A 27,028-nucleotide genomic window follows, 5' to 3' on the forward strand; every position below is an offset into this window, starting at 1 on the left:
TCCATTCAAGGAAATTGATCCAAGCGGAACTAAACTACGACATCCACGACAAGGAACTATTGGCAATCGTCACCGCATTCAAAACATGGAGAGTCTACCTCGAAGGAGCAAAGCAACAAGTCATCGTCAGAACGGACCACAAGAACCTTACCTTCTTTACGACAACCAAAGAGTTGACGCGGAGACAGGCAAGATGGTCAGAAACACTATCGCAGTATGATTTCAGAATCCAACATTGCAAAGGCAGTGAGAACGGCCAAGCCGACGCGCTGAGTCGACGACCGGACTATGAGCTAAAGAACAAAATCATCGAACCTGCGATCCTCAAGCAACATAAAGATGGATCATTGACATACAACCATCAACAACTGGCAGGAACCATGGAGATCAAGGACGATCTATTGGACAAGTTGATCCACGAAACAAAACAAGACAAAACCATTCAAGAGATGCTGAACAACTCAGCAGACAGCGACAAATTGGTCACAGACGAAGACGGATTAGTCTACATGCATGGACTCATCTACATACCTTACTGTATGAGACAAGAGATCATCAGAATGCACCACGACGAACCACTTCAAGGACACTTCGGAACCGAGAAAACATGTGAACAAATCACTCGGAACTATTATTGGCCTAACATGCGAAAAACCGTACAGGGTTACATTCGAAATTGTGATACCTGTATACGGGACAAGCCTGCGAGGCACCAACCCTATGGGAAGATGCAGTCACCGGACGCACCAAAACGACCATGGGAATGGATAACGGTGGACTTTGTTGGACCACTACCAGAATCCCGAGGATGGGATATGATCACTGTCATCACGGACAGATTGACAAAATACATCCAGCTCGTACCAACGAAGAGCACAATGACGGCACAAGACATGGCTTACGTGCTACTGCACCACATCATCGCCAATCATGGGATGCCGCAGAAGATCACGTCGGACAGAGATAAGCTCTTTACGTCAAAATTTTGGAAATCGTTGACAGACATCATGGGGATTGATCACCGCTTGACAACAGCATATCACCCACAAGCAAACGGTCAAACAGAAAGAACCAACCAGACCATTGAGCAGTACCTTCGACATTACATCAACTACGAACAAAACGATTGGGAACAATACCTACCAATGGCACAATTCGCGTACAACAACGCAGCACACGCAACCACGCAGGAGACACCATTCTATGCAAATCATGGTTACCACCCAAAGATGTACGGCGAACCCAGGAACAAGGAAACCGTATCGGAACAAGCGGAAGGAGTAACAAAGGCGCTCAAAACACTGCACCAGCAATTGGCAAGAGACATCGACTTCATGAATATGAAGGCAGCGATTTACTACGACAAACACCACAAGGAAGGGCCTGACCTAAAAGAGGGGGAAAAGGTATTCCTGCTCCGCAGAAATATTAAAACCAAACGACCAAGTCAGAAACTTGACCACCAAAAATTGGGACCATTCATCATCGAAAAGAAATTGGGAACAGTCAATTATCGGCTAAAGCTACCAGAATCAATGCGCCGCATACACCCAGTCTTTCATGTCTCATTATTGGAACCAGCGCCGAAAGAAAGCCAAATCGCGACAAATGTGGAAATCGACGAAAGCATCGAACAAGAGTACGAAGTCGAGAAAATCCTAAGAGACAAACGAGTCAGCGGAAAACCACTTTACTTGGTCAAATGGAAAGGTTACGATACCTCGGAAAACACATGGGAGCCTATCGAGAATTTGACGGGCTGCCACCAGCTGGTTCGGCAATACCACCAGCAAACAAATCGACACTCGCCCAGAAAGAAGGATCGTTCATCGCCTGAGAAAAACTAGGGATGTCCGATACCGCGGCAAGTTGAGCACCGTCTTGGGCATCGGCCAGACGATCCAGCTCTTGGAGATCCTCAGCACTTAGAGGATCCTCATCATCAAGCTGCTCCATAACAAAGGAGTCATGGCCAAGCATCCGGCCACCACGATCTTTTAGAAATTGTTCTTGCTTCCTCAAACGGAGGATCTTGGACATAACTTGCGACATTTTTTGAGAATATTCGAGCCATTGCTTTTCGGCTTTAACCAAATCATCGGCCAGACGCTTCCTATCCCTCTCGAGGGATTCCCACTCTCGTTCACTATGCAACTGCTTCACACACTTCCGTCCACGACGCGTACATTCGGCACAGTTCTTGCTCTTCGAGTCCATGACACAGTCAACACCACGAGAAGAACAGGATTCGCAAGGAATATCGATAACGGAGCCAGTGGCAAGAATAGAGTTGTATTGACGAAGGCGGTTACGCTTTCGGGTATCGTTATCTACTGGCATGACGACATCAGCACAAGAAAAGGATCGATGGATTTCGGAAACTACGATCAAGGGGGAAACGCACCTTTATGAGTTTCGAGGACGAAACGCTAGAAGAGGGGGGAGTGATGTTACGGAAACCCAACGAGGTTAATACCCCACGAAAGGCGGCACAGCCAGGCAGAAGCCCGACGCCAATCGATTGACATAAGGATCGGAACCCTTGCACAAAGATGACTACGAGTCACGTGATACGATCACCTACTCCTAACGTGAGATAGAGGAGTAGCTACGTGATGCGATCACCTACTCCACGCCTACCCCCAGGGAGTAGCCGGAGGAGTAGGCACCAAGGGAAACACATAATTGGAGCGACTCCGGAAGTGACCACAAAGGAGTCACCACGGGAGTAGCCAAGGAAGGATATATAAGAACACTCATTCGCCTGTATCTACAGTTTAGTTAGTCGCGTTCAATAACACTCTCAAGTCTGAGTATACATTTCAAGTCTAGCTTCTACTCGCCCACACTCAACCTAAGTGATCAGGTTTTCGTACCTGACACACCTTACTTCTCTTATCGCTTATTAGTCACCTTTGGACCATCGGGTCACTCGTCGATCGATACAGTAGCACGGCCACTGTGTGAGGCCTCGGGTTAGTACAGAACCCCTCGTCGATAACTGATAGGAAGACCGCAGGGCGCTCTTCACCCCGAATAACCCAAGTCACCAACGCTAGGACGGCAGAAGCGAGAAGGGATCCTAGGGTCTTGACACTAAGCTTAAAGACTAATATATCTTAAAATTCTCTAGAACTAGAGAAAATTATAAAAGAATATTACAAAGAAGCTAATATATAAGATATTATATAAGTATTAGTCAAGCTAAGAAAGTAATTAATTATAACTAATAGAATTAAAGAGCTTAATAGAGCTATTAAGATAAATATTTATAATAAAGTTAGAGATTATACCTACTAGAACCTAGAATACTAGGAAAAAACTAATAAATTATAAAAGATATATTAATAGAAGTATATATAATATTCAGGAATATAATATATATAGTATTAGAAAGATAATATCTAGTATTATAATAAACTTGTGAAACTTGAGTATAAATAATATTCTAATCTATATAAATATTATAATTATAAATAATACTTATATATCTATTTTAGGACACACTCATAGTACAAGAAATTACTATAAATAGTATATTATAATAAATATTACTAACTATATAACATAAAAAAAACAGTATTAGAATACTTACTAAAAATACTAAAGAGTATAAATAAATAGAAAATAACATGCTTATATTAGAATCTATAATATTCTTATAGAAGTTACCTGTATTACTCACACTATAAATATATAATATAAATATAATACTATAATAATAAGTATAGAATATACTATAATAACAAGTTTATTAATACTTACTTATTATAACTCCTGTTATACAAGCAAGTACTAAATTAGTAAAATAAAAAATAAATTATAATAATAGGATAGGGAATCTATATCAAGTTTATTATATAAATATATAGATAAATAGTTAAAGTAATACTTGACTCTAGAGTAACAGGTAATTTTATAAATCTTTAATTCTAATAAAAACTAGGTATTAAAGATATTAGAAAAGTTAACTTAAAACTAATTACAAGACTAAATAGTAAAAACTTAGGAAATTATCTTATAGTTAAATCAGGACTAATTCCTATAGTTATATTTAATTATTTTAAATAAATAAACTTTAACATGATATAATTAGAATAATATAATATAATATTAGGGATCCCATGACTCAGGGATTATAATCTAGAAATTAATTAGAAGATAAATAATCTTTAATTTATAAATTATAATTATCTAAAATAAGAACAGATAGCAGGAGTATCTAAGTCTTAATAATATATTTAAAAATAAGAAGCCTGAGTATTAATTAAGAGATTTAAAAATAAATCTAATAATAATTATATAATATAAGTATTAGTAGTAATAAAGCTAAGTTACTAAGATTAATTAATAATATTACTAGAGTAGGCACTAGATATAGTAATAAATTATTATAAAATTATAATACTAGAAGAAGTTACTAAGAGATCTATAGATAAGAGACTTAATATTAATAATAATAAGATATAAGTATTAGTAATAATAAGATAAATTATTATATTATAAGATTATAAAAGATTCAGGGAACTATTTAAGTAACCTGAAAATCTTAAATTACTAGAATATAAGATACATGACTATATTATTCTAATTAAAGATAGAAAATAAGTAGTATATAAAAAAATCTATCTAATATTAGAAAAAGAATCACAGATACTACAAGTATATATTAAAAAATAACTAGTAAAAGAAATAATTTAACTATTAAAATTACTAGTAGGATATAATGTCTTATTTATATTAAAAAAAAATAGAAGCTTATAACTATATATAAATTATAAATTACTTAACTAAGTTATAATTAAAAATAAATATATATTATTATTAATTATAGAAATACAAGATAAGCTTAAGGGAGCTAAGATCTTTATAAAACTTAATATTACTAATATATATAATAAGCTATATATTACTAAAGGAGATAAATAAAAAATAATATTCAAGTTAAAATATAGCTATTATAAATATTTAATTATATTATTTAGTCTTACTAATATACTAGTATTATTTTAGAGATTTATTAATAAAGTACTAGAAGAACTACTAGATATATTTATTATTATATATCTTAATAATATTTTAATCTTTTTAAAAAATCTTGAAGAGCACAAGATATATATTAAATAAGTATTATAAAAGCTATAAATTACCAAGCTATAATATAAATTAAAGAAATATAAATTTTATATTATAAAAACAGACTTTCTAAGATACTAGATATTTATAAAAAGAATTTATACTAATAAAAATAAAGTTTAGGTAATCAGGGACTAGTTATAATCAAGAAATCTTAAAAAATTATAATAATTTATAGGATTAGTAAATTATTACAGGAGATTTATCTACTATTATATATATAAGCTAGGACCACTCTTTAATCTAATAAAAAAAATAAAAGACTTTAACTAGATAGATAATTATTAAAAAGTATTTAAAAATATTAAATATTAACTTACTATTATACTAGTCCTGATATAATATAATCTAGAGAAAGAAATAATAATTAAGATAAATACTTTAAATTATATTATTAGAATAAGAATAACTTAACTAGAAGATAATAGCAAGCTAAAACTAGTTATATTTTATTTAAGGAAATTAATCTAAGTAAAACTAAACTATAATATTTATAATAAGAAATTACTAGTAATTATTATTATATTTAAAATATAAAAAGTCTATCTTAAAGGAGTAAAGTAATAAGTTATTATTAGAATAAATTATAAGAATCTTATCTTTTTTATAATAATTAAAAAGTTAATATAGAGACAGACAAGATAATTAGAAATATTATTATAATATAATTTCAGAATCTAATATTACAAAGATAGTAAGAATAATTAAGCTAATATATTAAGTTAATAACTAGATTATAAGCTAAAGAATAAAATTATTAAACCTGTGATTCTTAAGTAATATAAAGATAGATTATTAATATATAATTATTAATAGCTAGCAGGAATCATAGAGATTAAGAATAATTTATTAAATAAGTTAATTTATAAAATAAAGAAAGATAAAATTATTTAAGAGATATTAAATAACTTAGTAGATAGTAATAAATTAGTTATAGATAAAGATAAATTAGTTTATATATATAAACTTATCTATATATCTTATTATATAAGATAAGAGATTATTAGGATATATTATAATAAATTACTTTAAGAATACTTTAGGACTAAGAAAATATATAAATAAATTACTTAGAATTATTATTAGTCTAATATACAAAAAACTATACAAGATTATATTTAAAATTATAATACTTGTATACAAGACAAGCCTGTAAGATACTAACTTTATAAAAAGATATAGTCACTAGATATACTAAAATAACTATAAGAATAAATTATAATAAACTTTATTAGACTATTACCAGAATCCTAAGAATAGGATATAATCACTATTATTATAAATAAGTTAATAAAATATATCTAGCTTATATTAATAAAAAGTATTATAACAGCACAAGACATAGCTTATATACTATTATATTATATTATTACTAATTATAAGATATTATAAAAGATTATATTAGATAAAGATAAGCTCTTTATATTAAAATTTTAGAAATTATTAATAGATATTATAAGAATTAATTACTACTTAATAACAGTATATCACTCACAAGCAAATAATTAAATAAAAAGAACTAACTAGACTATTAAGTAGTACCTTTAATATTATATTAATTATAATTAAAATAATTAGGAATAATACCTACTAATAGTATAATTTATATATAATAATATAGCACACGTAATCATGCAGGAGATATTATTTTATATAAATTATAATTATTATCTAAAGATATATAGTAAACCCAGGAACAAGGAAACTATATTAGAATAAATAAAAAGAGTAATAAAGATACTTAAAATATTATACTAGTAATTAGTAAGAAATATTAATTTTATAAATATAAAGACAGTGATTTATTATAATAAGTATTATAAAAAAGAGCTTAATCTAAAAGAGAGAGAAAAGATATTTCTACTTTATAAAAATATTAAAACTAAATAACTAAGCCAGAAACTTAACCACTAGAAATTAGGATTATTTATTATTAAAAAGAAATTAGAAATAGTTAATTATTAGCTAAAGCTACTAGAATTAATATATTATATATATCTAGTCTTTCATGTCTTATTATTAGAACTAGCACCAAAAGAAAGCTAAATTATAATAAATATAGAAATTAATAAAAGTATTAAATAAAAATATAAAATTAAGAAAATCCTGAGAGATAAACAAGTTAGTAAAAAATTACTTTACTTAATTAAATAAAAAGAATATAATATTTTAGAAAATATATGAGAGCTTATCAAGAATTTAATAAATTATTACTAGCTAGTTTAGTAATATTACTAGTAAATAAATTAATACTTGCCTAGAAAGAAGAATTATTTATTATCTAAGAAAAACTAGAAATATCTGATATTATAATAAGTTGAGTACTATCTTAAGTATTAGCTAGATAATCTAGCTCTTAGAGATTCTCAGGACTTAGAAGATTCTTATTATTAAGTTACTTTATAATAAAGGAGTTATAGCCAAGTATTTAGCTATTATAATCTTTTAGAAATTATTCTTATTTCCTTAAATAGAGGATCTTAGATATAACTTGTGATATTTTTTAAGAATATTCAAGCTATTACTTTTTAGCTTTAATTAAATTATTAGCTAGATACTTTCTATCCCTCTTAAGAGATTCTCACTCTTATTTACTCTATAACTACTTTATATACTTCTAATCATGGTATATATATTTAGCATAGTTCTTACTCTTTAAGTTTATAATATAATTAATATCACAAGAAGAATAAGATTTATAAGAAATATTAATAATAAAGCCAGTGACAAGAATAGAGTTATATTAATAAAGATAATTATACTTTTGAGTGTTATTATCTACTAGTATAATAATATTAGTATAAGAAAAAAGGATTAATAGGCTTTAGAAGAAACTATAATAAAAGAGAAATATATCTTTATAAGTTTCAAGAATAAAATATTAGAAGAGAGAGAAGTAATATTATAGAAACCTAATAAGATTAATATCTTATAAAGATAGCACAGCCAGGCAGAAGCCTGATATTAATTAATTAATATAAGGATTAGAACTCTTGCACAAAGATAATTATAAGTTATATAATATAATTATCTACTCCTAATATAAAGTGAAGGAGTAGCTATATAATATAATTATTTACTCTATACCTACTCCCAGGGAGTAGTCAGAGAAATAGGTACTAAGAAAAATATATAATTAAAGTAATTTTAGAAGTAATTATAAAGAAATTATTATAAAAGTAGCCAGAGAAGAATATATAAGAATATTTATTTACTTATATCTATAGTTTAATTAGTTATATTTAATAATACTCTTAAGTCTGAGTATATATTTTAAGTCTAGTTTTTACTTGTCTATATTTAATCTAAGTAATCAGGTTTTTATACCTGACACGCCTTACTTCTCTTATTACTTATTAAGTTACCTTTAGATCATCAGGTCACCTTGTTAATTAATATAGTTAGCATAGTCACTTAGTGAGGCCTCAGGTGGGTATAGAACCTATTATTAATAGCTGATAGGAAGACTACAGGGCGCTCTTCACCTTGAACAACCCAAGTCACCAACACTAGTACAGCAGAAGCAAGAAGGGATCCTAGGGTCTTGACAATATAGTTGAATTATCTATTTAAAGAATAATATTAGCCATTTCCTTAACATGAGATAGCCTAGGTGTTGCTCCACGCGTATCCCTGGATATTATCCATTCTATGAGAGCCTCCTCTTGAATATAGGATAGTTTGTGACTATTTGCATGTTATTTCTTGTGATATTAGTAACCTTTCAAACAATCCTGAAGAGTAGAATAAGGCATATTAAAAACCTCTGTCACACGACGAAGACTTGAAATTTTGTTGTTTTTAATAGTGGATATTGCAAGTTAAAGCCTTCCCTCTTGCTCTACCAAATCTTTTGATGAATTTTATTGTTTTGGTGGCATTATGGATGATTGAATAGCCTCAGTATCAAAGATGTGGGTATTTTGGAAGAGGTGAGCGGCTCGGTGGGGGTGAGCGGCTCGGTAGTGGATTACGTTATCCATATCTATATCGTATTAAGCACCGGACCGGGCGAAAGAACCCTCCCTGCAAGTGATCCAGGCGGAGGAGGATGTGATATATCGAGTTCCGCCTCCCCTTCTCCAGCTATCTTGGCTTTTTATTTTTTCTATTTTGCTTTCTTTTTTCATGCTGCACATACAACCGTGCATACCCCGTACATAATCCGTAGATAGTCTGTCCCATATATGTATGTAACAATGGAGCACGGATAGTTTGAGAGGAGATGGACTATGCAGCGGTAGTCAGCCGCACGGCAACGCCCGGGGAAGAAGCAATAGAGTCGAGACATCCAATTATTGATCGGACGACATGAGACTTGACCGATCGGTTGGACTAGATACATCTGTCTCATTGTTTTTGGTCGTTACCATGGTGCATCCTTCTACCTACTGACTCTCCGTACTTAGTACCCAGTCCTACTGAGAAAAACTCATGTGGCTGGACCCTTGGAGTAAGTGCCTCCATCGTACGGGGAATCAATTCCGACATCCTCGACACACCGCAAAACTCGCATCTCTCCAACTTCCCACTATATCGCTCGTTCGTTGAAGTCTACAGCCGTGTTTTCCGTTGCGGTCAGGACATACTGCGATGGACGGGGTCGCTGTGGAGGTCAGAACACTGTCCGGTCTCTGACTCCTTTCTGGAACGGGCTTAGCAAAAGACGTTGCGAGGTTAGTCCGTTGATTTTAGTCGGAGGATACCGTCGACGACTCGCCAGTCGCCACAGTCGCGCCGAGACGCTGGCGGGAGGAAATGGGTCGATCTTTCGGGCAGGTGGAGTGATGGAGTGATGTACAGGGAGAAAAAAAAAGAAAAGAAAAAAATGGTCAAAGATTTAGTTAGGTTGTCGCTGTAGTAACTATTAATGCCTTGCTTGGGATTACGTTGAAGGAACTAGGGCCCATCCAACGATCGACCCATCTGTCTGCAAGATGGAACAGATTTGGGTTGATTGACATGTTGATGGACAGAGGACGCCGTACAATTGATGGGTCATCGGGTATGCAGGTCGCATACATATTGTCTCGTTTTGAGATTTCAGCTTTCTTCCTTTGGTTCTTGCTTTGACCTCATTTTCTCGACGGGGAGACTGCAGTTAATATTAATCTAAGTATTATAGTTTGCTTTTTTGTCCCTTCCATTCTGGGCTGACATCCCGAGATGAATTAATTTCCTGGGACAGAAAAGAACAAGGGTCGATCAGCCGGTGGTGCATGGGTGCATGGCATGCCGCATGGATGGGCGGCGGTGCATACCGACCTGCCTGCCTACATACATCATACATATGTTGAGTGACCTGCAGTCGATCAGTGCACTGGTGTATTGTTCTGGAGGAGGACAGTGGCCATTTCCAGACAAGCATTGGAAAGGCTATGCAGGGGATTTGTTGCACCTGATCAAGAGGTGTGGTGTGGTGTGTTTTCCTTGGCTTACACATGTTTCCCTTTTGGTGTCCTCGGGCTGTAACATATACTGGGTAGTTATATCGAGGTACTGGGGTTAGTGGTACCTATTAAGCTCCAGGATAATTTTGATCCTCTTTGACATAATAAACAAAGAGGTAAATGAGTTATAAACATGTATCAAAATGAACAGTGAAACTCTGGCGGTTTCCGTGCAACGATGGTTTAATTGCGGGACATACTTCCTCGGTCCCTCGAGAGATGAAGGTGTTTCCAGCCACCCCCCCCCCCCCCCCCCCCCCCCCCCCCCTCTGCATGCCACGTAGAATTCCAGCGGGGCGATCAAACCCCTCTATTTGCATTGTTGGAGGTGGCATGCAGCGGAGGATGGAGCGAGGATGAATGGAGGATGAATGGAGTATGAAGCGAGAATGAAGCGGAGGGGAAACAATGTCAATCCAATGGAAGAATTCGCATCACCAGACGAATGGCGTGGCCTCATTGATGGAATGTAAAGAACGGTGAACTGTTTTTCTCCAGGCTATAACCAGTAGTTGCTTGTCATGTTGGCGGTCAGTCATCCTCCACTCCTACGACAGGCCCAGCCACTGTCGGGTTGGATTTTCCATTTTCTTACGATGAGAATAATAAGGATAATTACCCAAACCCGACGAACACCTCGGGATCCCATTATTGCGGATTGGAAAAAACTTGCATGAACGGTGACCGCCATCTCCCGACACTTTCTATCCACACGGCACTCTTTCCCGATCGAGTTTGGTCTGGACAACCACCGCCTTTTCTGTTTCTACTTTCTGACTGAGGTGTTTGTATCCGCTCTGGAAAACCTACACCGTAGTGTTTACAGTCTCCAAGACTAGAACCATCGCGACATGTGTCTTGTCCCCGGGGAAGAGGGAGGAAAGAGGGGGTGGGGAGACGAAGGAAGAGGATGAGATCATCACATTTGTCGAGTGTCATCCTTCGGTCGGACTTCTCTTGACACGAACTCACACGTCACATCCGTGGTACAATAGCAGGGACATCAGTCTTATCGCTGTTATTCTTACGGAGGATCTGTATTTCAACGCGTCCAGGTGACCTCAGGCAGCAAACAAGTCAGCAGTCGCGACGCGACAGAATACAGAACAGACTACAGACAGCGAGTCCGCACCGCGGCCCAACCAAATTGACCAAGTTGACCAACGTCAAACCACGCAAAACTCAAGTCCCCCCTGACTTGTCCGGGTTTAGGGCCCGTCTAACGATCACTAGAAGCCGACGCCAAGTGGGTCGGGTGTGTGTATTAAGGCTGGGCCAGGAAGGTTTGGACTCTTCATGGCCAGTGACCACTTGCTTTCTTGTTTTTTTTTTTTTTTTTTTTTTTTTCTCTTCTCTATTGTTTTTTTTTCTTTTGCCATCGTTCCAAACCCCGGCGGCACAGTTACCAATAAAGATATTATAATCAGGTAAGAATGTTAACAATACCGAGTTATAATAACGGTAATAAACAAGGTACTCTAGGATTGGCACGGGTGGCAGTGAGGATGGAATGAGGAGGAGGATTGGATTTAGGCGCCAATCCGTCTTTATCCTTTTGTTTTCGTTTCGTTCGTTTCTGATTTGCGCATGAAAGGATGAAATTGGAGGTCAACGTCCACCGATCTCTATCATCAATCGCGACCTCTAGTGGCCACCGACATGTATTCGTGTGGAATTATTTAACGCCCGGAAAAAGGTCGTTCAAGCCGGACGCGATGCAATCATTTACTCAGTAGGTAGGTATTGTTCGAGTCGGGTGGATTGAGAGGAGACGGACTTTACTGGTTCGGGATGGATGGATCCATTCGGTTGCCAAAATGGAACGGACGACGAGTACTCCTACCTAGCTTCAGACTGGAAATGATGATCCCCCACTGCCACGACTGTAATCAGTATTGTAATATAACATTGTTCTATTCTTGTTATCCGACTCCGTGGTGTATACTATATAGGAGTACTGCTATATGTGATATCAGGATATTATATAGTATTATATTATAGTATATTATAAATCATAGTATAATACATGATAATACAGGATAATATAGATAATATAGATAATATAATCTATTATGTGTTCAGTTGACCCATCGATGAAGTGTTCCTGACTGATCAATTGCGGACGGGAGGGACCGCCTCACATGGATGGATGATTTGATATGGAGATCTATAATTATCAGACCGAGTCATGAGAAAGTACCATCATCATTCTATTCTATTGATCGTATCTCCGCTACGGAGTATAGTGACCTTTATTGACCTTGATGTGTCTATATTTACTCTGGACATCATCTACTATTACCGTTGAACAGTGGCCGTTTCAACGCTATACTATTATAGACTCTCTCCTTTCGAGTCGTTCTTTGATTATTATTCTTAGGATTAATATTATTATTGATAGTTTGGGATTGACTTTGTTGACCAGACGGAGTGGATCCATGGAATTTGCATCATCTTGATTTGCTTGTGTGGAGACGGTGGAGCGACCACAGGGAGGACTGTTTGTATGATACATGTTATTTACCCATTTTCGTACTTAATTAGTGACATTATCTTGGTAAATGGTAATCTATGCATGTCCTGTACAGCGCAATACATTCCTAGTATCCTCTCCATCGGTCCATCTCTCCTCCACTGTTTTCTCCCTCTCTCATCCAACTCACTCTCACCTCCTGTTTATTCGTTCTTTCACTCTCCAATTGTCCCTCTTTTCTTTTTCTTTTCTGTCCTTTTATGTGATTTTCTTTTATCCTTTGGAATATTTTGTTTTATTTTTCCTCCATCTGATTTGATTGTCTCTCTCTCAACCTCCTCTTTTCAACCTGGTTATTGATTGTTTTATTTTTATTCATCATTTTATTTCTTTCATTTGTCCAACCTGACCATTCTTTTCTTTGCTTTTCTCTATCCATTGATTTACTTCGAGTTATTCTTCCTTATTTCTTTCCCAATTACTCCGTATCGACTTCTTAAACCGTTCCAACAACAGGATATCAACCAGGCTTAAAACCCCTCAATCGGTGGGATTTCCTTGTGACGGGATTTCACTGTGACTATTTCCTGTGGGATCGGCATCATCAACTCCTCCTAAGCTCCTCCTAAACTCCTCTTTTTTTTTTCCCTCTCCCCCTACTCCATCCGTCGACCGCTTCTTTTTTCTTCAGTCTCCACGGCCCCGAATTGGAGCTCTCTAGCACCACAAGCTGTCACCGCGTCAGGGGTTGCTAATTTACTCCTCCTCTGACCCTTCCCGATCATCCTTTCGTTTATACCCTTTCGTCAGTTCCCACCGGAGAGGGCCCGCTCCTATCTATCACTCCGCCAGTGATCCCCGTCCATTCTCTTGGGTCTTCCATCTTGCTTCCAGATCTCCCATTCCTACATGACTGCCCCCTTCCCCCTCCTTTCATTCTTTTATACATTCGACTTCGCACATCTAATCGATCACACCCCTCCTTCTCCTCCTCCTCCCTCATCCCACTTCGTCCCCTCCACATCTACCGTCCACATCTGCCGTCCATCCATGGGATAGACCTACCCTCACGCCTCATCCTGGAATCATCCCCTTCGCTAAACACGTCGAATGATGACCACTGGCCTCATCTAATCACCTCTCCCTTCCGAGTTCCACTGGAAGAGTCTCCTCTTCTTCCTCCCTGCCGACTCCGGTCTTTTCTTAGTTTATCTGCAGGCAGAGATCATCACAGACGAAAGAAGGAAACGAAAGAAAGAAAAGGAGCGTCATCATGACCGTCACCTTTGAACCCTCTCCCACCCGGAGCACCGCTCCCACCTCAGTGTCCTCGCTCGAAGATCGATTCGAGGTCATGAAGGAGGTGGGAGATGGCAGCTTCGGGAGCGTGGCCGTCGCTCGAGTACGAACCGCTGGCTCGAACATCGCACGACGCGGAACCATGGTAAGTCGCGGGAACGGGCTCCGCTGCGGATATGGGAACAGGAACAAAGAACATTGGGCTGACTCCACCTCTCAGGTTGCTATCAAAACAATGAAGAAGACCTTCGACTCGCTGACCCCGTGTCTGGAGCTGCGGGAAGTCATCTTCCTCCGTACCATCCCCTCCCATCCCCACCTCGTCCCCGCGCTGGACATCTTCCTCGACCCCCTCTCCCGCAAACTGCACATCGCCATGGAGTACATGGATGGAAACCTCTACCAGTTGATGAAGGCCCGCGACCACAAGTGCCTCGAGGGCAAGCACGTCAAGAACATCCTCTTTCAGATCTTGTCCGGTCTCGATCACATCCATGCCCACCGCTTCTTTCACCGAGATATCAAGCCCGAGAACATCCTGGTGTCGACCTCCGCCCCAACGACTCCGCCTTCAGCCGCTACTCCAACCTCGTCACCCCTCCCTCCACCCCGCCCACCTACACCGTGAAGATTGCCGACTTCGGTCTGGCGCGCGAAACCCACTCCAAACTCCCCTACACCACCTACGTCTCGACCCGATGGTACCGAGCACCGGAGGTCCTCCTCCGCGCCGGACAGTACTCGGCCCCCGTCGACATGTGGGCCGTCGGTGCCATGGCCGTCGAGATTGCCACCCTGAAGCCCCTCTTCCCCGGCGGGAACGAGGTCGACCAGGTCTGGCGCGTCTGCGAGATCATGGGCAGCCCGGGCAACTGGTACAGCAAGTCGGGCGCCAAGATCGGCGGCGGTGAATGGCGCGATGGCTCCCGTCTGGCCCAGAAGCTGGGCTTCACCTTCCCCAAGATGGCGCCGCACGCGATGGAGAGCATCCTCCCCTCGCCCCAGTGGTCCCCGGCCTTGAGCCATTTCGTCACCTGGTGTCTCATGTGGGACCCCAAGCACCGCCCGACCTCCAAGCAGGCCTTGAACCACGAGTACTTTGCGGATGCGGTGGATCCCTTGCGCCCGCGGTCGTCCACCGCTCGTCTGGTGAGCCGGAAGCACTCCGAGAAGGTGTTCAAGTCGCCGACCCGCGACCTGCCCGACGCCCCCGGTCTCTCGTCGAAGCCGTCCTGGTTCCGCCGCTCGCTGATCGGGAAGACCGAGAACACCACGACCGCCATGGACATTGATCAGCCGCCCAAGCAGCAGCCCGTCGTCTCCTACAATGTGCCGTCCGAGGCCCACACGACGACGACGACGACGACCACCACCACCACCCGGCCCGCACCACAGAAGCGGGCCACGTGGGCCAACGGCGCCCCCATGCCCATTCTGCCCTCTATCCGCCCCGTCTCGCCGCTGTCGAACGCTGTCACGGCGCAGGCGAACTCTTCGCTCACCGCGGGCGACGGGAAGAGCAAGAAGATCGGGCGACAGCTCTCGGTCAACTCGCACGGCAATCATTACGCCGACACCCACCGACAGGAAGCTGAGCGCATGCTCAACGGTGGCGCCCACAACACCCCGGGCTCCGGCCAGCGGGAAAGCTTCTTCTCCCACCTCCGCAAACGCGCTCGCCGACTGTCCGGCCGCAACCAGGCGCATTCGTCGGGGGAAGAGGCGGAGGGCAATGCCGGCTGCATGCCGTGGTCGAACCGGTCGTCGCTCGCCCTGGATTCCGCCAGTGGGTCCGACGCCAAGCAGAACGATCTCTCGGAGCTGGATAAGGCCCTGCAGGGGGTGAGGTGCTCCCTGGATTCGACGGCGCTCGGCAACGTGCCCGTCTCGATCACCACGACGATCGAAGGTGGCAAGCGCCAGTCGATGCCCCACGGATCCATTCGCTCCATGGGCGATAGCCCGGTGTCGACCAGCAGCACGAGTGCGCCCCTCTCGAGCCGCACGCGACGTGCCATGCAGATGTCCACCCACCCCGTGCACCGGTACGAGACCCCCGAGGAGGAGGACGAGCTGCTCGACGAGGTGCTGCACTCGACGAGCAAGGCGGCCAAGCGCCTGGCGCAGACGCAGAACTCCTCGGACGGCTCGTCCAACTACAGCCGGCAGCCCATGCCAAACGACAGCTCGCGGACCCTGCCGAGCCCGTACCCCACTCCCTCCCCGTCAGCGCGGTGTGACGGCGTCTCGTTCGGCCAGGATACGACGCCCTGCCGGCGGGACGAGAAGGCGACCTACCCCAATCGTCAGTGGCCCACGCCGCCCTACGAGGAAGGGGATTGGGCGCACCCGGCCCCCTCCCACCTGCTGGCTGGTCCTACCTATCGGTAGTCAGTCTCGTTTTCGTGTCGACTATCTGTTTCACATTCTTCTGCCATTTACACATCACTCGGTGGTCTGGCGATTTTCACCAAGGCGTACGGATCTGGTGTCCTATACTGTGTTATCTGTGTTTTCTTTCTTATGTGGGCTGCGTTCTTGTTTATCATCCCTTTTATAGGGCGGTATCGCGTCTTCTTGCTTTCATACCCCAAAGGCCAACAATAGATCTACCCGGCCTCGCACCTGTTTTTTCGGCATGCAGTGTTTGTCTCTCCTTTTGCACATTCCCTGATTCACTGATACCACCCTCATCCCTTTACCAGCGCGCCAGTCGCAGCTCCTTTCCTTCATCTATATATATCTGCACGTGCATACCCCGAATTTGTCCAAATCGTTACCATCCTTTTTCCTTGCGTCGCTCTCTCATTCTTCAGCATTGACTTATTCCCCCGGGCTTCATTCCTTTGCACAAAATTTCTTCTTTCCCTGTACAATCTTGTTGTTTCGTTTACTGGGAGACCACTGGCGGATGGTCTGGGATATAAAATACCTACTCTAGTACTTGTAATATAGTTATCGGCGGATACGCTTGCATATATTAATTGATACATATATTTATACTCAATAACGTTCAATCAGTTTCTTTCATTTATAATAAGTATTTTGTCTAGCATGGACCATAGGGAGTAGATAGTACGGAGTAGATAGATAGATAGTAGATAGCAGATAATAAAATCCAAAAACGGAACAACCCCGGCCCGCCCGCAGAATTTCCCAATCAAGCCATCACCATCATTATCAAAAGAATTCCTCAATTTCTCTCCCTCCAAACCACTTTAAATCCCACTGCCAACACAGTTGGAACGAGACAAGAAAGATGTCCGCCCAACGCCAAGCCTCCTCCGCCTCCCAAACCCCGCACCTCTCCCCAGCAGAGCTCTCCTACCTCTACACATCCCTCTCCCTCCCCAACGCCCCCATCCGCCCCGACGGCCGCTCCGCCACACAGTTCCGGCCCCTCGCCGCCGAAACGGACGTCCTGCCCGGCGCGAACGGCAGCGCGCGGGTCGGCTTCGCGGACGGGACGCAGGCCGTCGTGGGCGTCAAGGCTGAGGTTGAGAAAACTGTTCTGGGGTCGGATACGACGGCCGCCGCTGCTGCGGCCGGTGATCATGATGGTGAGGGGGTAGCTGGTGGGGATGGACAGGCGCCCGGGCAGGGTCATGGCTCGTGGGTGCAGATGTCGATTGAGATTCCGGGGTTTCGGGACGATGATGCGTTGCCGGTTTTTTTGGCGGAGATGATGCGCGAGCCGCTTGTGGAGAGTGTTTCTGATGCGAAGGGGAGTGGTGGGGGGATGACGGGGGGGTTGAAGGCTAGGTTGGTTATTAATAGGAGGTGGCATTGGAGGTTGTATATTGATGTATGTCGTCCTTTTTTCCTTGCGTTGCTGTTTTATGCTTTGATGGGTTTGTGGGTGTGCTAACGGGTATAAGGTTCTACTCCTCTCGCAACCTCTTTCCTATCCCCTCCCGCTTCTCTCTTTAACGACACACCTCGCGCTTCTCTCGACGAAACTACCGAAATTGAAATCGCAAGGCGAGGAGGATCCGTTTTTCGACGACGATTGGAACGCCGCGGAGTATCTGTATCCGCGCTCTGCGACCCCCTCGCTCAAACAGCAGCAAGTGCGCCCCCCTGTCACGCTGCTCGTCATTGCAGTCGGCGAAAACGTCATCTTCGATCCGAACAGGGAGGAAATCGCCGTCGCGGACACCGTCCTCGCTGTGTCGGTCACGCGCAATGATGGCTCAGACGGTCTGAAATTACTATCTATCCGCACGGTGGATCCCCCGTCGCGGTTAACGCAGCCGGGTGTTCCGAATGCGGAGAACGCTGCTACGGGAGGTGCAGCCACTGGAGGAGGTGCGACAGAGTCGGGCGAAGTCCCTGGTGTGTGGCGCCCGCGGAGAGGAGGCGTCAAGCGGAGTACGATTGCACGCATGGCGAAGCTAGTGCTGCAGAGGGGGGGTGTGGGGGAGGAGGTGCTCGAGGGGTTGGAGGGTGTGCAGGTGGGGTGAGTCTTTTGTTGAGAAGGAGGGATATCCTTATTTTATCGCTTGGTTGAGCGAGTGACTTGACTTACTTGACTTACTTGAGTTGAGTTGAGTGGGTATGCAGGGCTCGCCGTATGTCCGCGATGCGAGCGCGGTAGTCTAGTCTGGTCTAGTCTACCTGCGCGGGCGAGTCGTCTCCAGCCCATCTGCTGAGCTGCGACTCGACTGGCTATACTGCACTATGACTACGACACTATGACTACGGCAGGATGAACGGTTATGGATATGCATCATCCAGACCGAGCGAGCTGTACATATTACATAGATCATACGAAACAACAGACATGACATTTAATATACACTTCATCTCTTCATCTTATCTCATCCTACATCCTCATTTAACCATTCGCTATCTTACATCCTCATTCCCCAATCCTCTTTCCTTCCTAGACACCCGTCAAATCTATAGAATAAAGTAAAGTGAAAGAAGAGATCACCAAATCCCCAACCACTTCTTCACAGGCCTCCTCTTCCCCTCCCAATCCACATACTCCCCATCCTTCCCCTCCTTCTTTCCCTCCCCTTCAGAAACACCTCCCTCCTGCGCAACAGGCGATTGCTCATCCACAACACCCTCACCCTCACCATCCTTCCCCCCATTCGTAAGCGGAGCAGCCGGCTCCTCCAACCCATGCGCAACCCGATACTGCCTCCTCTTCTCAGCGTCCTCAACTCGCTGCATGCGCTTCTCGCGCGTCTGCACAGACGTATGCTGCACGTGCATCCGGAATACGCTCATCGCGCGCGACACGGTCGAGAACGGTGCGGTCAGCAGGTCGGACCAGGCGGGGAGCAGGTGCGCGAAGGGCGAGGATTGGCGGAAGTTGGTGGTGAAGGTGAACGTTGCGAGGGTTGTTAGGACGCCCTGGTTGTATTGTTAGCGTTTGTTCACTTACTTCCTGTTCCTCTCTGTATATATACAGTCTTTTGAAGGGATAGGGATAAAGGGGAAAAGAAGGAGGGGCCAACCATCGCAATCCAAATATGAATCCACCGACTCGTCAAAAACTTGAACATGACCGTTCCCTCCGGCGGGAACATGTGCGGATACTGTTTATTCTTCTGCGCCTCGCGCTCTTTGTCGGATAGCTTCGGACCGGGGTAGTTGACTGGTTCGCGGGTTTGCACTTTTCCGTTGCGCGTTTGGACGACGCGGCGAGCGGGGTGCGAGGGCGGGCGGAATTTGTCGGGTTGGGAGAGGGTGCGTTTGGGGTCGTTTGTGTTGTTGCTTTTGGGGGTGCTGGTTGTGAAGGGTGCGCTGGGGCGCATGCTGAGGGGGCTTCTTCGGGGGATTATTCCGCGTAAACCCCCCGGGAGGAGAAAGCGGGGGATGGGGTGTGGGGTGGGCATGTTGTTTGGGTTGTGTGTTGGTGTTGCGGTATGTTGTATCTTGATGTTTATGGTGAAGTTTTTCTTCCGATGCGGAGATCGTATCACGTGATTTTATATACTTGTATGCCTTGGTGCCTGATCTATATAGTAGGCAGGAGGTATACTGCGTTGAAATGATGGTATGCTGTTTTTATAGAATACGGTCTGTATAGATTATGTCTCTATAGCATATGTCTGTACAGAGTATTCGTGCTGTCCCCAGTACAGTAGGTGTGGCTGCCTTATAATAAATGTTCTGTAGTAGAACTACCAGGTTAAGACTGCTGGATATTGACTCCCGATGAATTCGATGACCACACGCAGAGGATGACAAGTACAATGTTGGATTTCCTGGGATCTCTGTTGATTTGATTATAATTGACTGTTCATGGGTTCAATGCCATCACACCCTGACTTCATTCCACCGGTCACAAAGACTTGAATTAATGGCCAGATTGAAGACAGACATATACGCGATCCACCTTTCTAAGAAGGATGCATTCTGCCAGATCCGACCGCCCATGTGATCAAGCGTCAGGTGCCCGACCTCCGGCCGAGCTGCCTCAGGCCACCCGGGCCAAGGGCAGATTCTGCCGTGGCAAATGACGAGCCGGCTATTTCCAGTTATTTTGATTATTTTCTGGCGTCGGTCTGGATCTTGGTCTGGGTGATGGCGATGAGGTCATCGCTTTGATAGTCTTTTCATGACATCGGGTGTACTATATGGGGTATATTGTAGATAGATCAAAGGGTTACTGTTTGATATGGTTAGTCTAAATTGAATATAGAGTGTATAGAGAATATCACTCATATCGGCCTACATACTCCGTATCAAGGCAAGATAGCCAGACCGAATTAATCTCCCTGGAGCAAAAAGAGGATTTCCGACCGCGCCCGTCAGCGGTGAATCATCCTGCCTCTGATTGGCCTAGAACCAGATCACGGGAGCCCTCGGGGGCAATGGCCGCCGGCCCCGTCCTTGTACAAATTTCTCTCTCCCCGAGCGCAAGTTTTTCTCTTCTCTCTCTGGACTTCTTCATTTCTCTTCAATTCCTCTCTCGATCACTCAATCGCTCCGTCTCTTCCTCGCTGTACAGTAACTTCCGTCTTTCTTTCACTTAGACTTCTTTTCTATCTTCATAATGGGCAAGGAAGCTTCTTTCGCTCCCGGTAAGATCACTTCCTCCCCTGCTGCTTCCTGCTCTGTCTCCTGGCACCGCTGTGGTCATCCTCACCTCACCACACCTTATTCACGCCGCACGGTAACTTTGCGGACGATGATTCCGACCCTGTCATGATTACAACATTGCCGTGAATTGCGCCCATTTGAGTTCTGGGGGGTGATGCCTTGTCATTGCTTTGTTTGGGTTGTTCTTTGAATGTCTTTGGATGTCCTTTGTCAACTCAATCCCCAAAACTCACTACCAACCTCACTATCAACCCTTCTGTCAACTCGAACCATACCCAGCGACACTGCACTCGTCATTTCCAGTTTCCAGCTATTCAAGATTCAAGATTCAAGCCATCAACCATCATGACCAGCTACGATGTTTTTTGCTTCACCACATCTCTCCACATCCGGGAGGCAGAGCTAGAAGCCATCAGGAATGCCAATGAAGCCAACGACGCTGACCGTCTTCTTTCTCCAGGTGACTCCGCCAAGGGTGCCAAGCTCTTCCAGGTGAGAACCTACGACGATTCTAAAGCATAAAGAGGATGCTAATATCATCTAGACTCGCTGTGCTCAGTGCCACACCGTCGAGGCTGGCGGTGCCCACAAGGTCGGCCCCAACCTGAACGGTCTCTTCGGCCGTAAGACTGGCTCGTCCGAGGGCTACTCCTACACCGACGCCAACAAGCAGGCCGGTGTCACCTGGGACGAGGGCTCTCTGGTAAGCATCATCTAGACCGTGTGCGCCGGTCCATGCGCTAACCCCCACTTCAGTTCAAGTACCTCGAGAACCCCAAGAAGTTCATCCCCGGTACCAAGATGGCCTTCGGTGGTCTGAAGAAGCCCAAGGAGAGGAACGACCTGATCACGTATGTCCCCAATCTCGCCCCCCCCCTCCTCAATCTACTACAGTGGAGAGCAAAACAGACTAATCCTCTCGCAGCTTCCTCAAGGAGAGCACCGCCTAAATTCACGACCGTCTGTGAACGACAAGAGAAAACAAAAAAGATTTCCTTGATTTTTTCTTTCCACTCTTCTCTTCATAACCCGGTGCCGGAGGGACGGATCATGCGTACGCACTGTGGTAACAGCAGAGATTCAGCCACCCGATGGGCAGGGCTTGTAATATTATTGACCTTGTTTACACTACAATAGACCTGGTTTTCCTTGGTTGTTGGAGTATTGCGGGGATGTCATCAATTGAGATGTTCGGGTTGCGACCGTCAACTGCATCCGCCTGCAGAGTCTCCCCCCTTTCCCTTTTCCCCCCTTTTGTTTTATTCTGAATGGTCGGATATGGTTTTGTACAGTTCTGTAGCATGGCTCACTTGGTTTTGAGATTGTTTTGATCAGGCCGAGAGGCGATAATGAAATGAAACTCCACTCATGATTCTTCTCTTCTCTTTACTTATGGTTCAGATTCCCGTGACCTCCACGTGTTAATGTCACGTGTTCCCGGCGCCAACCGCTGCCGTCCCAGTCTCAGTCTGGCAGTCATCCCATCAAGTCAACATCCTCGATCGATCGCCATTGTTCCATGACGCAAGCTGACTCGATGTGGATGGTCCCCTGCAACACCGACCAGTATGATTCCCAGTGTACATCACGTACATCATCCCCCATCCTGACTTGTACCTGAGGTCGCCCGAGTCCGACACTACTCAAGGGCCCCTCTCTCACACGTACTAACACCATCCATCCCCCTCCCCCACCAACCTGATCGAGCGTTATCACTGCAGTCCATCCGATGATCCTTGCAGCCTTGACCGCATTTGCCTTTTCTCCCAGAACCTGCAGACTGGGGACTACGACGGCGCTGTACGGTGCAGTACGGGCTGGAACACATGACCGGGGTCCTGTTTCGTATCATTGGCCCAGCCTCCAATCGCCGCCCCTCTTGGGCTCGTTGGACGTTCTTCCTTCGCGACCCTCGACTCGCCCATCAGATAGGATAGGACCGTGTCAGAGCGTTCAGATCGGGGGGTTTCCCTCTCCCAGGCCTTTCCACTGACGGCCACGCTTGATTAAAATACCCTGCCTCCCCAAATGCGAGGGGCAAATTCCTTCATCAAGTCTCCCCTTGGGTACCTGGATCTTCTCCTTCATCCCTCTTCACCAACCCTAGAACGGCCCTGTTGCCACAGATAATCCAGAATCATACCAAGATTTTTAAAAAAAGAAGAAAATATAAGACAATAAACTCAGTGAATGTGGACTGATTGTGCTTCACTAACCTCGTTCCCTTCCAACACCTTGTGGCACCTCCCATCACCTGCAAGTGCCGTTGTAACTGCTCCTCTCCTTCACTGACCTATCTGCCATTCCCTCCGCCGATTGCTTACTACTGCTCTGGATCATCCGAAGTCGAGTGACTTGTCCCCCCTCCAGGCCAATCACTCCGGTGGTCCAGCCCACCCCTCCCCGTCCTCAGGCATCAAGGCCTCACCTTGGACTTCTCCCTCGTTGCGACTCGTCCTGCCGTGTCGCATTCCCATGTCTTGCATCGTTGTATCTTGGTTTATTCCTTCTGACTTGCAGCTTCATTTGTTGCTCCCATTTCTTGATCTTGTACCCCACCAAACCCTTCTCCCGCCATCAGCGCATAGTCCACATCCCCATTCGACCCGTGGCGCCCTGCGTTGTCGCGACTAACCAGACACCTCCCAAGCCTTTACTTACTCGCCCAATCCCCGACAGTGAGCGTTGCGCCCGCACGTCCTCACTTGTCGCCTCGCGATCGCCGCGATTTCACTGGCCTTGGAACTTTCGCGGGTGTCGTGCGCAACCCCGTCCATGATGCTGGACGAATTGGACCACGTATTTGACGATCATCCGTCGCTGGATGCGTCCCTCGAAGACTTTGAGAACAACAGTAGTCCCCGGCCCTCCCCGGTCTTCGGCCTGCCATCACAGCATTCGGGCTTTCGAGCTGAAGAATCCGACGGGGAAGATGAAGCGACCCCCAACGGCGAGGTGTGGTCGCCCCCGGGCGATCGCCGGTACGACTTCGTGCAAGGCAGCGGATGGTACCGCCACTCGCCATACACGCGCAAGTTCGACGAGGATCGACCGACCTTGAAACCGACCGTGGGCCTCAGTCCATCGCAGTCGCGCGAACCGAGCCCCCAGTATGAGGATGCGATGGAGGCGCCTACCGAGGTGCAGCGAAGTGTGTCGGCGGATACGGGGGATGTCACACTGGCCGCCAATGTGCCTCTGCCCACCGGAGCAGAATCACCCCTGAAGGGTCGCAGTCCAAGCCCCGTGCGAGGCGCGGAGACCAGCCCGGGTCCGGAGGACGTAGACTTTCGGCCTGAGAATAACATCAGCAATTGTAGGCGCTCTCTCCATTCTTTTTTTTATTTTAATCCTGACTGCAGGTTGGTGTTGAACGCTAACGAGTGCCTTTCTTGCTTGGCCCATCGTGCCGTGAAGACATCCGGTTCGCTGTTAGGGCTGAAGTTCAACATCGCGAACCCTTCGTCGCATTCTTCGGTTACTTGCGATCCAAGTTCGACAACATAACCAGCTCCAAATCTAGCACGATCCTATCGGCTGTCGCCCTTTTCCTCTCGCTCGCCATCATGCACGCGCTATTCCTACCCAGCGTCCCGCAGTCCATCCCGGATCTGGTGAAGCTGTCCGGGTTCGCGCGATCATTCGAGCCACTGATCCACTACTCGGAGAATGGCGTGCAGCATATCGGGGCACTGCAGGAGACCGGCGTGGCCGTGTGGGACCTGAGCGAGTCGGTGCGCGGGACGAACATGACCAGCGCGCCGATCATCGTGGGCCAGCTGGATGAGCTATCCGACTCTTTGAAGTCGCTATCGCTGGAGCTGACGCGCTTCTTCGCCAACGTCGACTCCGACGTCGACTCGATCCTCATCGTCATGGACTGGGCCAAACGAGAGCTCGAGGCCCTGTCCTCCCAGCCGCCCAGTTCACTCCCGACGATCGTCTTCGACAACGTGCACGACCTGCTGGCGCAGCTGGGTACGCTGGAGCAGGTGGCGGAACCAAGCAGCGGCGACGAGGGCGGCACCAGCGAACTCACGACGACCCCGACCACTTTCGGCAACATCGTGACCACCATCTTCGGACAGACGGCCGCCCAGCGCACGCGGTCCGCCCTCACGCGCACCTTCACCGAGTTCCTCTCTGTGCTGGAGGAGTCAATCAACAGCGAGCTGACGCACTCGACGGCGCTCTTCGCACTCTTCGAGTCCATCGACCGCCAGTTCCTGAACCTGCAGCGCACCGTTGTCCGCGAGTCGGACGCCCAGGAGCGCGCCGAAGGCGAGATGCTCAGTTCACTGTGGACGCGCGTGCTGGGCCCGAACGCCGCCGTAGTGCGCAAGTACGAGAAGAACAAGCGCCTGCTCGCCAGCGTCCGCAGCCGCACCGTCGCCAACAAGCACCTCCTCATGGACCACCGCGGCCGCCTGCTGACCCTCAAAGTCAACCTTGAGACGCTGCGCCGGAAGCTGGTGAGCCCACTCGTCCGCCGCAACGACTCAGTCAGCTTCGTCGGCGCCCTCGACAGCGGTCGCAGCAACGGCCGCCTGCTGGGTCCCGTCGAAGCCGTCATTGAGGGCCAGATCCGCGGTCTCGAAGGCAGCTACGACTACCTGCGCACCGTGCGGGATAAACAAAAAGCCAAGCTCATGGAGATGGTGTACGGATCCGGCCGGAAACTCCCCTCCACACTCCTCCCAGAAACTTCCGACGAGGGTGAAACAATAGAGGGGTGACTGACCAATCCGATCCACCTTCACCTTCACCTCTCTTATTGCTCTTCACAATTAGCCATCACAACCCGTCACATCCACCATTCACAACCCTCAACTGTGATTTCAGAATTTCCCTCCATTCCTCAGTCCATATTCTATTCCATTCCTCACATCCTGTCTTAGAAGATTCCTTTATCACACCCCCTGGGGGCGGCGTTTAGCGTTTCGTGCAAGAAACAGACATACACGCATGGTCATTTGGTTTTGTAAAGCACTCGGGGGCGAAGAAGGTCTTCTTATCATTGACATTGACACTGGGATTGGAGTTTGGTTTATCTCTTTTTTTTTTTCTATCAGTTCCTCTCTCGGCTCTATCACCATCCTGGGTTGTTGGTATTGTTGTTGTTTGCGGGTTGGGTTTCCTTCAATGATTATGTCGGTCCTTGGTTTTGTGGTTGGTTGGTTTTGGTTGATTGACTGACTGGTTGATTGTTTGTCTGTTTGGTTGGTCTTGATTGACTGACCGGTCAACCGATTGAAATCAATGGACGACAGGTGGATGGATGATGGCATTTATGGTGTACAGGTAGCCCATCTTTTACATAACTGAATGTCTTTACTTTACATTGGAATTCCAGACTATTTATCTACGTTTGTTCTTCTATTCTATGCTTTCTTTTCTCCATGGAAATGAGGTAGTAGAACTGTTCAATCTGCATTACCTTCATCATACCTTCTTACCCAGGCAATCCGATGCCGGGGCAAATACTCGCCTCCAGCTTAGGACTACGCTATCTACAATGAGGATCCAACAGAGTCAAAATAGTGGTGTATAGTAGGTAGTACGCTCATGCCTACCCATCTTAAAATATAGAAATAAAGAAAAGACCAAGGTC

At 44.9% G+C, this 27,028-nt stretch overlaps 7 protein-coding genes across 7 annotated transcripts; 4 read left to right on the top strand and 3 right to left on the bottom strand.

Moving 5' to 3' along the window:
* Nucleotides 1–9,450: 9,450 nt before the first annotated feature.
* On the bottom strand, nucleotides 9,451–10,259 carry P168DRAFT_53600 (uncharacterized protein). Its single transcript, XM_024841993.1, has 3 exons — nucleotides 10,125–10,259; nucleotides 9,843–9,991; nucleotides 9,451–9,781 (listed from the first exon to the last, which is right to left on the bottom strand). Exons 1-3 carry the CDS (start codon nucleotides 10,154–10,156, stop codon nucleotides 9,615–9,617), a joined length of 348 nt encoding a protein of 115 aa, XP_024690237.1. The 5' UTR covers nucleotides 10,157–10,259; the 3' UTR covers nucleotides 9,451–9,614.
* A 4,073-nt stretch (nucleotides 10,260–14,332) lies between these two features.
* On the top strand, nucleotides 14,333–16,749 carry P168DRAFT_299207 (serine/threonine-protein kinase; the record flags this gene model as incomplete). Its single annotated transcript, XM_024838317.1, has 3 exons — nucleotides 14,333–14,503; nucleotides 14,579–14,901; nucleotides 14,934–16,749. 3 exons carry the CDS (start codon nucleotides 14,333–14,335, stop codon nucleotides 16,747–16,749), a joined length of 2,310 nt encoding a protein of 769 aa, XP_024690238.1.
* Nucleotides 16,750–17,584: 835 nt separating this feature from the next.
* Nucleotides 17,585–18,821, top strand: P168DRAFT_312747 (exosome non-catalytic core subunit RRP42; the record flags this gene model as incomplete). Its single annotated transcript, XM_024839600.1, has 2 exons — nucleotides 17,585–18,163; nucleotides 18,237–18,821. The coding sequence occupies exons 1-2, from the start codon at nucleotides 17,618–17,620 to the stop codon at nucleotides 18,819–18,821; spliced, it is 1,131 nt and encodes a 376-aa protein (XP_024690239.1). The 5' UTR covers nucleotides 17,585–17,617.
* A 312-nt stretch (nucleotides 18,822–19,133) lies between these two features.
* On the bottom strand, nucleotides 19,134–20,222 carry P168DRAFT_274172 (uncharacterized protein). The gene is made up of 2 exons (XM_024835409.1): nucleotides 19,827–20,222; nucleotides 19,134–19,722 (listed from the first exon to the last, which is right to left on the bottom strand). The coding sequence occupies exons 1-2, from the start codon at nucleotides 20,205–20,207 to the stop codon at nucleotides 19,291–19,293; spliced, it is 813 nt and encodes a 270-aa protein (XP_024690240.1). The 5' UTR covers nucleotides 20,208–20,222; the 3' UTR covers nucleotides 19,134–19,290.
* Nucleotides 20,223–21,272: 1,050 nt separating this feature from the next.
* Nucleotides 21,273–22,795, top strand: P168DRAFT_292736 (c-type cytochrome). The gene is made up of 4 exons (XM_024837653.1): nucleotides 21,273–21,909; nucleotides 21,962–22,120; nucleotides 22,174–22,268; nucleotides 22,343–22,795. Exons 1-4 carry the CDS (start codon nucleotides 21,763–21,765, stop codon nucleotides 22,365–22,367), a joined length of 426 nt encoding a protein of 141 aa, XP_024690241.1. The 5' UTR covers nucleotides 21,273–21,762; the 3' UTR covers nucleotides 22,368–22,795.
* Nucleotides 22,796–23,801: 1,006 nt separating this feature from the next.
* P168DRAFT_53653 (uncharacterized protein) lies at nucleotides 23,802–26,240 on the top strand. Its single transcript, XM_024841994.1, has 2 exons — nucleotides 23,802–24,733; nucleotides 24,835–26,240. Exons 1-2 carry the CDS (start codon nucleotides 24,193–24,195, stop codon nucleotides 26,151–26,153), a joined length of 1,860 nt encoding a protein of 619 aa, XP_024690242.1. The 5' UTR covers nucleotides 23,802–24,192; the 3' UTR covers nucleotides 26,154–26,240.
* P168DRAFT_53654 (uncharacterized protein) lies at nucleotides 26,241–26,770 on the bottom strand. Its single transcript, XM_024841995.1, has one exon. The coding sequence runs from the start codon at nucleotides 26,703–26,705 to the stop codon at nucleotides 26,328–26,330; it is 378 nt and encodes a 125-aa protein (XP_024690243.1). The 5' UTR covers nucleotides 26,706–26,770; the 3' UTR covers nucleotides 26,241–26,327.
* Nucleotides 26,771–27,028: the final 258 nt, after the last annotated feature.

Source organism: Aspergillus campestris, assembly GCF_002847485.1.
Source record: "Aspergillus campestris IBT 28561 chromosome Unknown P168scaffold_11, whole genome shotgun sequence".
In the NCBI taxonomy this organism is placed as follows: Eukaryota; Fungi; Ascomycota; class Eurotiomycetes; order Eurotiales; family Aspergillaceae; genus Aspergillus; species Aspergillus campestris.

Excerpts from the sequence above, each read along its gene's own strand:
- P168DRAFT_53600 (XM_024841993.1), bottom strand. The coding sequence starts at position 10,156 with ATGCGACCTGCATACCCGATGACCCATCAATT. Across the intron at positions 9,992-10,124 it reads TACCCGATGACCCATCAATT|CGACAACCTAACTAAATCTT; the intron begins GTACGGCGTCCT and ends TAGTTACTACAG. Across the intron at positions 9,782-9,842 it reads CGACTGGCGAGTCGTCGACG|AAAGGAGTCAGAGACCGGAC; the intron begins GTATCCTCCGAC and ends AGCCCGTTCCAG.
- P168DRAFT_274172 (XM_024835409.1), bottom strand. The coding sequence starts at position 20,207 with ATGCCCACCCCACACCCCATCCCCCGCTTTCTCCTCCCGGGGGGTTTA. Across the intron at positions 19,723-19,826 it reads TTCATATTTGGATTGCGATG|GGCGTCCTAACAACCCTCGC; the intron begins GTTGGCCCCTCC and ends CAATACAACCAG.
- P168DRAFT_292736 (XM_024837653.1), top strand. The coding sequence starts at position 21,763 with ATGACCAGCTACGATGTTTTTTGCTTCACCACATCTCTCCACATCCGG. Across the intron at positions 21,910-21,961 it reads AGGGTGCCAAGCTCTTCCAG|ACTCGCTGTGCTCAGTGCCA; the intron begins GTGAGAACCTAC and ends AATATCATCTAG. Across the intron at positions 22,269-22,342 it reads GAGAGGAACGACCTGATCAC|CTTCCTCAAGGAGAGCACCG; the intron begins GTATGTCCCCAA and ends ATCCTCTCGCAG.
- P168DRAFT_53653 (XM_024841994.1), top strand. The coding sequence starts at position 24,193 with ATGATGCTGGACGAATTGGACCACGTATTTGACGATCATCCGTCGCTG. Across the intron at positions 24,734-24,834 it reads TGAGAATAACATCAGCAATT|ACATCCGGTTCGCTGTTAGG; the intron begins GTAGGCGCTCTC and ends CGTGCCGTGAAG.
- P168DRAFT_53654 (XM_024841995.1), bottom strand. The coding sequence starts at position 26,705 with ATGCCATCATCCATCCACCTGTCGTCCATTGATTTCAATCGGTTGACC.